This window comes from Limulus polyphemus, unplaced genomic scaffold (assembly GCF_000517525.1).
Source record: "Limulus polyphemus unplaced genomic scaffold, Limulus_polyphemus-2.1.2 Scaffold789, whole genome shotgun sequence".
Classification (NCBI taxonomy): domain Eukaryota; kingdom Metazoa; phylum Arthropoda; class Merostomata; order Xiphosura; family Limulidae; genus Limulus; species Limulus polyphemus.
This window is the reverse complement of record NW_013666399.1, coordinates 375,905-386,086: the sequence shown is the minus strand read 5'-3', so window position 1 is coordinate 386,086 and position 10,182 is coordinate 375,905. Positions and strand designations below refer to the sequence as shown.

The 10,182-nt window shown below is 33.8% G+C and overlaps 1 protein-coding gene across 2 annotated transcripts in view; it reads right to left on the bottom strand.

Annotated features, from left to right (window-relative positions):
• LOC106460535 (hemicentin-1-like) overlaps positions 1–10,182 on the bottom strand; it is a 190,591-nt gene that overhangs the window by 23,901 nt on the left and 156,508 nt on the right. For both annotated transcript variants that reach the window (XM_022387279.1, XM_013920253.2), the window contains exons 8-9: positions 8,237–8,578; positions 646–900 (exon numbers count right to left, since the gene is read on the bottom strand). In XM_022387279.1, coding sequence (XP_022242987.1) covers positions 646–900; positions 8,237–8,578 — 597 coding nt within the window. The remainder of the gene's footprint in view (positions 1–645; positions 901–8,236; positions 8,579–10,182) is intronic.

The window sequence follows — 10,182 nt, the reverse complement described above, 5'->3', positions numbered from 1 at the left end:
TTATTATTACTTCTTGTTTCATACAGCAATTGTAGCGATTTGATCACTGAGCTTTGCAGCTCTTTGCCACAGGCAGACTGTTTGTCGTCGAGTGAATAATGCGCATGCGCGGTTTCTCTTGGGAAAACATTCTAACTACGCATGCTTATGCAGCAGGTTCTCGGTCAGAAAGCGTAATGGTCGTACATACAAACAAGTAGAATATATCATGAATGTTTAAGAATGTTCGCACACTAATAAAAGTGGATATTGTTTTCAGTGTTGGTAGCCAAATTTCAAACGTAACTTCTATGATAACAACATGCTATATCTACAGAAGGCATTCAAATTCTAGTTTGAGAAGAATCCAGCCATAAATTAGGTTATAATGTTTAAAATGTACTTCTGAAACATGTTTGCACTGGTAAAATATGTTAGTTAATTTTTATTAGATACGTACAAAGTCTCACTGCATATATTGTGACATCAAAATATTATTTTATATGCATTACTCAAAATAATAACAATATGAAGTTTTTTACTCTTGCTTGTTTTGTATATTTGTCAGAACAACTAAAGAATGTAGAGTATAGCCCGTCTTAATTGAACGTTAATGATAAAGGTTGCATTCAATAAAGTTATTTATGCTTCACATTCTTTACGTACACATAACGTTGATCAGTGTTTCCATCGATGCTTGCCCGTGTCTGTTTGAAGCAACACATTCGTAAAAACCTGCCCTCTCACGGGGTATACTGTAATTTAGGAAGAGCTCCGAAGTATCCGCTATAACAAAGTTTGAGAATTTCCAAATGTACTCGCTGGGAGGCCAAGAATCTGCTTTGCAGCTAACTTTGTCGGGTACTTCTCTTTCCACGACATCTATGCGTGTTGTAGACAGGGTAATATTTTCCGGTGGATCTGAAAATAAAAACAAAGATCTCTCTTATGCAGTTCAACATTTCATCCTTTTAAAGGTAAATTTGCTTCCCCTTCCTGGGGACTCGTTACCTTTAATTTTAGCTCTAAAATGAAATATTTAAACATGTGCCTGTTATGTCCAACTTTAATTTAGCCCTTGGATATACAACCAGCATGAAATTTCACGTCAATCACAACATCCACAAAACATCACCAACAACACTAACCAGAGTACAGCACTAAATCCACTTGTCCTCCACATACTATCGCTACGCAGTAAACAACAGATCAAGGGCAACAATATTAGCTCTGGAATAAGCAACTAATATCTACTTTCATCCATAAGTTAGTATAGAAAACATACTAAAACGAATCAGTATTGGCAGGAATGACAAATTAATTCTTAATTTTTATTACTGAATATTAATTATGTTAAAGTTTAGTATCACAAGCCACGAAGTTTACTCTCAAAAATACATTATCAAAGCAAAATAATTTCAAACTTTTTATTATAAACATCCTGTAAGTAAGCTAAATATTTTGTGCACATGTTTGACGAGAGAAATGTTAGACTAATAACACAATACTCAACTCGCATAAAAAGCTAACAAACGCTCGTAACTCACCATACCCTGATACTAGCTAATTATTCTAGTACTATAACTAGCTTAATTACACAAACTATGACACATAATCTATCCTATCACATAAAATAACTGATAATAGCCGTTTCTAAGTACCTTACCATACAGTGTTTTAAAACAATTTCTCTTGAACACCTTAGCCAACCATTACATCATAGCACACTGAATATAGTATGCTATTTTCGAAGTTAAGCCTAATTATTTTACACATTGTCTAAACGGCCAAGGTTTAGGCTTAGTCATCACTAATTTAAAACTGCTGACCAGAGTGGACAACCCGTCAGAAGCAAGCGCCGCCTCCAAGAGTACTCTCAGATTTTATTACTTTTAACCATATTAACCTGATTAGGTTAAAACAGTTGAACACATTAACTTTTATGACTTTCATTTGTTGTCTAAAGATTTATACAATTACAGGTATACAGCTTGTGAATTTTTCCGTTGTTTTTGTTTGATCACTTTTAATCATATTTTATTTAATGGCCAAGCATGTAGCAGTTAGCATATTAGGCTGCAAATCAGAAGGTCCAGGACTCAAGCCACGACAAACCATTGAACTGCTCCACACTTACACTTATGGGGATGCTATAAGCGAGGAAGTCAATGCCTGTTATTTGGAACATCACATTACCATTATCTTCGAAAAGCGAGATTTGAAACTTGATTTATGACTATGTGCTAACTTCCATAGATATATTTTTATCTGAATTATCATTTCAGTTCACTATGAAACCAATTCTAAGCCTACTTTTACCATGTTCATAAGCTTACAGCATTCAATTACTAACATCTTTTTCAGGAATTCAGATTTTAGAATATACATTTATAAGTTCAACTCTTTAACATTCTTTACCTTGTCATGAACCCATGTTCTTCAGTATATATCTATATAATACCTTTTAAAACTTTCACATTTTATTAAACTATACTGACCTAGACATACTTACATTTGCACCTTGTTGTTCCCTTTTCGCTTATTATAAAGTCGTGCCTTTGTATATAAATTCAAGTTATGCCTTTTAATATTTGAAATTTTAAAAACCATTTCGTAGATTCTATTTCCATACAATCTAAAATGTTATAACTAATGACGGCAATAATGGCCTACTAAGTACGCGCATTGCAGCCCAAAATAACTTTTTGCTCAAATAAGACTGTGTAATTCGTCGTTTGCTTTAAAACCAAACTGTGATCCGCTGTTGTGTCATCCTTTTTAAACTTAAGCTGTATTTCTCTAATTATAACTTATGGGGATTCCAAGTTAGTTACATTATGTCAAAATATCATAACAATATGCATGGTTATAATTTTAACAATCAATACTAAAGAAGAAAAGAAAAAACCAAACTCTACGTATGCAAAATTATTTTATAGGCTTCATTAAAATAATGATCTTTCTCAAACATATACTAACATAAAATAAGTAGTAGTTACACCATTACTACTGCTAAATAAACGAAGAACAAATCTGATGGTCAATAGTGTACATTATAACAATACTATTGATCATTTTAATCAATAAAAATAATAGCATTTCAACTACACATTTTGTATAGTGCATGCTACTGTCATTAAGGCCTTTCGCTCAGTACCATAGCTTATCAAGTTGATTGGGTTTACAACCAATAATGTGACGTAAGACACGTGATCATCGCAGTAAAACTGGTCAGAGTTTACAAACTTTATCAATATCTCTTATCAACTTGAATGGCTCTTTCAACCACGCAAGTTGAATGAAAATGATATGATGAAATACATATTTTCAGCAACTCTACTGTCCAATAAAATATGTTTAACTACAAATAGATCATATTGGTTTGGTGTTTCTGTTGCAGGGAGAGGTTTAACTATATTCACAGTCAGGTGCTGCATAGGAGAACCTTTCATTCTGTATCGCGACTTTGTCTGTTATAAACATTACTTTTCTCTGAGTGATATAAGTCTGCAGTATCTATATTATCGTTTAATATCCCCACATTAGTAACAGTCAGTAACCATTTCAGTAAATTGCGCTTAGTATGAGATATTCTTTGACACCTTCTAATTCTTGTACCTGTAAAGTATGTAGAATTTCTTTTCTCAGAGACCTTGGAAACACTTGTTGTCTCATAGTGCATGTACCAAATCTACTTGATTGATAATAGCAATATCATACTCCTTCTTGTATTTTTCACTGAGCAAGTGAGTGATTTTACTTTCTCCACTGCAATTAGCTCTTACACTATGCCCTGGTTCTTTAGCTGCTAGTCCCAGAAGAACTGTTCGTTATTAAGCTACAGTAGCAAGTATTTTATAAAGTTATCTCTACCTCTTTCATTTACGTATTGCCTTCATTTGCCAGAAGAAAGCTAGCCATTAGTGATTTAATTGATAGTGTGTGATACACTATGAGGTCTAGTAATATATGGACAGCACTCGTGTCTCTAAAACCTCCATATGATTTCTATCTACTTGTAAAGGGATATATTAGACTTTACTCACACGAGTACCTGTACAATTGACAATGAACTTTCTAATAAGCATGACTATTGCTTTGTTGTACACTAATGGTCGTATCTAATCTAGGACCAGCTAAGTTAAATTAGCTGCTCTGACAACTCCAATAGATTGACTACAACCTTTCTGTTGATGTTTGATAATAGGATGAAGTGGATGCCACCTTCTTGGATTAGCCATAAAATCAAACTGCAGGAAGTCACATTTCTAGTGCACTACATCTCCATAGCCATGTCTAACATTTCGTTGGGGTGATCAAAGCGTAAATAATAGCAGCAGTAGAACCATCTCTATAACGTTCAGCAAGTGGAACAATATTAATATTCTCTAGTGTTTGAGATGGTACACTTCTTGATTGGGATGCTACAGGAGCCTCTAGCAGCTTAGCTCTTGGCTGTCGGGAAGACCTGTAGATATTGCTGCTGGCTATCCCTCTGTTCCATTTTGTTTGACAGATATTCAATTACGTTATCTATAAAGAGATCTTTATGGTCTGAAGCAGCCAGAACTATGAGTGTTTTACTGTGTAAACGACCAGCTCATCTGCAAAAGCAGCTAGACTCTCATTAGATCCACATTTATGAACCGAGCCTAGGTTCTATGTTGAAATAGGTTCCGTACAGTGTCGAATCATCATTAAAGCTATTCAACTGTATAGCCTAATTTACCAGCTGATGTCATAACAATGCCCACTGTCTCGAGGTCTGAGCTAGCAGTAGATCCAATGTTGCTTGTTCATGTGAACAAGTATTCCACATAAGCATCTATTTAAGCACCCAGACAAAGATGTACAGATAACCCTTTACCGTGCCCTCCACTATGGTAGACTAACTTGTTTTTGTTTACTATCTCGTGCAGAGGCTAGTGAAAATTCATGACAAATGCTCTTAATCTTACATGCAGCTGCACAAGGCCTGGTATACATTATTCACCACCATTTTTACATCGGGTTGTCGCTTGGACTTATTGACCCAGAGGTGGTGGTAATTATTAGCACTGGATAATGACTTCTTAAATGTTCCATGTAATCGCAGAACGTCTCACCCTCTCATTTGAGACATTCCCATTTGCGAATATTTTTCCCAAGTGCCTAACCAAAGGCTTAGGTGACAAAGTACGTTAATTTCCTTACTGTCTCGACTCCAGACGTTGGAAGAAAAAGCAAGAACTTGTGAAGAGCAGTTCAACTCAAGACCTGGACACGTACAACCAAGACCCACCTCTCCCGACCCTAATATAAGCAATAATTTGCCTCCTTATTCTCCTGGACTAATATGTATTCCTCCAAAAGAAAGAAATGATTTGAGAACACTGCAAAGAGCAAATGAAATAAAGGCATAAGAAGAATTATAATACTATTCCACATTTAAGCAAGTGAACCACGGGATTTCTTTTGCTTCACTCTTGGCCTTTTGACCTCATTTTATAGGATACCAATTACAAATTCAAAATTTTTATGCTCACCACATGAGACTTTAATCTTCAGGGTGGATTAATGAACATAACTTAATAGTCTGATACATAGAATTAGGTGAGCAGTCCGCAACAATCTGAATGATCAAGGATTTCAAAATAAAATAGTTCATTGCAGCGAAACACATAATTTTTGACTCAATATGACAAGTAAATAACTCTATATTATGTTACATGGACAAATAACGTATTTTAGGTGAGAGAAGTGAAAAGATTTAGAATGTCACAGTAGTAGAGCAAGTAAACTGAAATGTGTAAAACAAAGCTCATACATGTTGTGGCAAAATTGCTATATTCACGGGAGCATTGAAGATGTTGTAGAAGTGATTATAAAAATGATGCTGAAGGAATTCGAAAATAATATGATTTAGAAAGTTATAGGTTTGATTGTTTAATATTGATGATCGAAAGACATCAACTATGGTTAATAGTATGGAAATAGCTCGACATTAAATAAGAATCAACAAAACTATCACAAAAAATTAAAGGAAACAATTTCTTGAGATGCAAGATTTCACTCCAAAACTTCGTTAGAATCTAAGAAACATTAGCATTAATGTTGACATCAAACAAAAAGAAAAGCATATAACTACAAAAAAAAAACATCTTACACTGTAATTATCCTACGTCGTCAAAAAGAAAAATCACTTTCAGAAGCAAATTAACCATTTATTTCCCATGCTGCAATAATATCAAACTAAACTCTCCTTCGTTTTTAGTTTTCCCTACACCAATGTACCATATGTTAAACCACAGGATGTTCATTCTCACACCAAATATGGTGACGACTATAACATCTAAAATAAAAGAAAACTAGCATGCACGAACTTAGGTAAATGCAGACATTCTAGTTTATGGAGAACTTAATTTTGGTGTTATACACCGCACTTTACCCAAAATCTTAATGAAAATTTTAAATGTATGTTTAACTAAAACATAAAGAAAACGCCATTACGATCTAGAACGTTTCTCTCAGATTATTAACCTTTTAGAGAGAATAAGTATAAAAACTAGTAACATATGCTTGTTATGAAGCGCTGTATAATAGTATAAAATATAAACCCTATAACAGTATATATATATATATTTCAAAAATAAGATACCTACAGCTGTTCATTGTTGGTAACATTAGGTACGATTGTAGATAATAAAAATCCAGTAATATAGTAATACTACCAAATTTTCAACAATACTTCTTTAAATACAAGATTTCTAGAATAATATAAAATAATTATAATCGCAGACACCGAAATCTGCAAGTCCACTTTTCTTAGGCCTAACAGAAATTGACCCTTTATTAAGTACGAACTACATACTATAAAAAAATAAAATAATAATGTAACTTGTGTACGTGTTTTGCTTTTGTTTAGTTCGGGCTAAACTATACCGTACTTAATGCTATCAGTAAATAAACTTATAATGCTATTCTATGACCTAATGACAAACATTCAATATATTGCTGTGCAAAATGTCTACTAAAGTATATTTACATTCGCCTTTTGTTTACATCCGTTAAAATTAAGTGCGCGCGAATGCGCATTTTGATAGTAAGGTGCGTGCAAATTTTTAGGAGAGAGACAAAAAATGAGTATTATTATAATAAATAAGACTAACATAGGCATAATTGCAAAGCAGTTAATTTACTCATAGATACTTTAATAAGTTCAATTATTTAAATTTTGATCTTTTCATACAAAATACTACTTAGTAGCAGTGGCTTTCTTCTTGGGTTCGTAACTAGGTCATGAAGTGGCTTTACTTTAAAGATTGTGTACGTAATTTTCATAAAGTTTCTTGTATCGCATTCCGCTTCACTGGTGTTAGAAATATAACTTGCTATTGAACATATATTTTTTCTTGTTTATCATTGTTAAATCATATAGAAGGTCAAGACATTCCTTTGTGTATGTGTGTGTTTTAATACTAACAATGAAAAAGTTTCTGTATAAACTAACCAAGTAAAGCTACTTATTATTGACGAATGCTAAATAGACTAAAATGAAATAAATTTGACTGGCGCTTACTAATGCATATTTCCAAGGCTATTTACTTCTCTTTTGCTAATCACATATCTCAAGAACATAAATATCTTAAACTTCGTACACCTATTTTCTGCACAATATTTTTTTTTATTAAGAGGGCCTGTAGTTCTAAAAGTAGTTTGTTTGTTTTTGAATTTCGCGCAAAGCTACACGAAGGCTATCTGCGCTAGCCGCCCGTAATTCTAGTCATCACCACCCACCGCCAACTTTGGGCTACTCTTTTACTAACGAATAGTGGGATTGGCCATCGCATTATAACTTCCCCACGGCTGAAAGGGCGAGCATGTTTGGTGGGACGGGGATTCGAACCCACAACCCTCAAATTGCGAGCCGAGCGCCCTAACCACCTGGCCATGCCGGGCCAGTTCTAAAAGTAAAACTAGCTTTGCGACATGAAATATCATTGCATAAATCTAGAGTAATTTGTTTATTTTAAAAGCTTGTAAAATTTCGATCATTATATTGTTATATGAAATATTTTCATTGATTTCATTTTGTTGGCAAGAGCATATTACTGTAATAAGTTTGGACACATAAACAATTTGTTGGGGTTTGGTTTATTATACTATCAGACATTTTTTTCCTTTTTGTACGTATAACAACTGTTCTAACGACTATAGTTTTCTTAGACTCATACATTTAATTCGTTTGTATGTATGTTTATAAAATGACATAACTTACATTCTACTTTAAAGTAAGTAGACGTAAAGACCCCTGGTCCCACGATATTCCCACTACTCCGACAGGTGTAATTGGCATTGTCAGTATCCCGGTTCAAACCGCCACCCGTGAAGTTCCAGTGAAGCGTGCTAACAACAGACTTAAACCGATTTGTTAGAAACTCCTCTGGGTGAACTGTTGTCTTGACAAAGAACAAATCATTGTCCATAATACTTTCTCCATTACGAAGCCATTCTATTTCACATAGGGGATCACATTCGATTCTACAAGAGATGCTCACGTCACTAGCATCTTTAGGTGCTCCGTGGATGCGTGGAAGGCTATCGATCACAGAAGGGGGTGCTATAGGTAAAAAAAAGAACAAGTCTAAGAAGTTTCTCTTAAGAAATAAAGAATAAATAATTTTTGTTTAACTTTTTAGAATGCCTTATAAACAGTTTCTGAGGCTCTATTTTTACATTTCTATCAACATTCAGGTAGAAGTCTAGAGTCTGGATTAACGGGAATAATCCAGTGTTACGGAAAAACAAATAATGTGATCGTGAACTTCATTTCTAACTAACACTTGAATTACAGGCATAATTCTACTAGTAGTTTATTCGACGACTCACACTCTAAAAAACTATTTATTTCAACTCTGTTTGCAATACTCACTTTCTCAATTATATATATATGTAGAGGGCGTAATCATTCCTAGGAGAGTAAACACGCAAGAAAAAAATTATCCATACTTTAGTAGGGGCTATTATAGGTGTCGGATAAACAAGATTGTTTAGTTTAAGAGTTTTTACTTAGTTATTTTATACTTATGATTATTTAGTTTTATAACAAGAGTGTTAAAAGTTAATTATTTTAAAAGCGATAGTTATGACAAGTTTCGTTACATAACTCGTTACGAGTCGTATGTTGTATACACAGTTTGATTGTTGTACTGGGCTTTCATAATATTGTGGACGTCATCTTATTCGAAGCTTCTAAGTTTTTCTCGTTGTATGTAATATTGTTGTCACTAGAGGACTAGATATTCTTAGATTTTTCTGTCGTGTATTTTAAATACGTGCAGATACAGAGAGGAAGTCAAGAAAGCAAGTTAAAAGAGAGATAATTAGACAGATCTAGACTGAGTGTTTGACAGTTTAGCTGTGATGGGCAATTCTAAAGAAGTTGAAGTTAAGTCAGAAAATGTTAAGTTAGTGAAAGTGAAGTTAGACTGTGTGATTATTAGTTTAGCTATAACAGGCAATAATTAAAGTGAGTTTCACAGTAGTATTGTAATAACAGAGATGAAAGGAGAATAATTTTGTCTTGTCAAGGGGTGTTATATAGTAATTAAACCAGCCTGTGTGGACTTTGACGAAAAGTTCCGGATACAACTGTGGTAACCCACAAGGTGACGTAAGTGAATTTATCACAGATTGTGTAGTAAGAAACAGAGTAGAGAAAAATAACTCGTCTTGTCAATTGAGTTCTAAAGTAACTAAACTAACCTAAAAATTATTTAAGGCTTTATATAAAACCTTGATAACAAATAGTGAAACGAATGTTTGTACATACTTTTGACTTCTTTGACAGATTTTTTAGGCAGAGTATTCAACAAAGTTTCATACTTTTAATTTGTTTTGAATATATTATTTGAAAACAAATGGGTTGTGTACTGTCTGTTTATTGTTGACATATATCGCCAACAAGTCACAGACACCTACTGTAAAGAATCCGGTCCCTGTATGAAACCTGACAATTGGATATTTCAAAGTCATTTGTCTCTTTCAGAATGGGCATCATTTTGTGCAGATGTCAAGAGGTTTGAATGAGTTACATTTAAAATTTAATTAAACTACTTTCTTATGATGCTCTGTAAATAAACTTAGCATAATTCGATGACGAGGAACCCACTTTGAGACTAATAATGGCTGGAGACGGCTTGAATGGGTAATGAAGAAAAACTT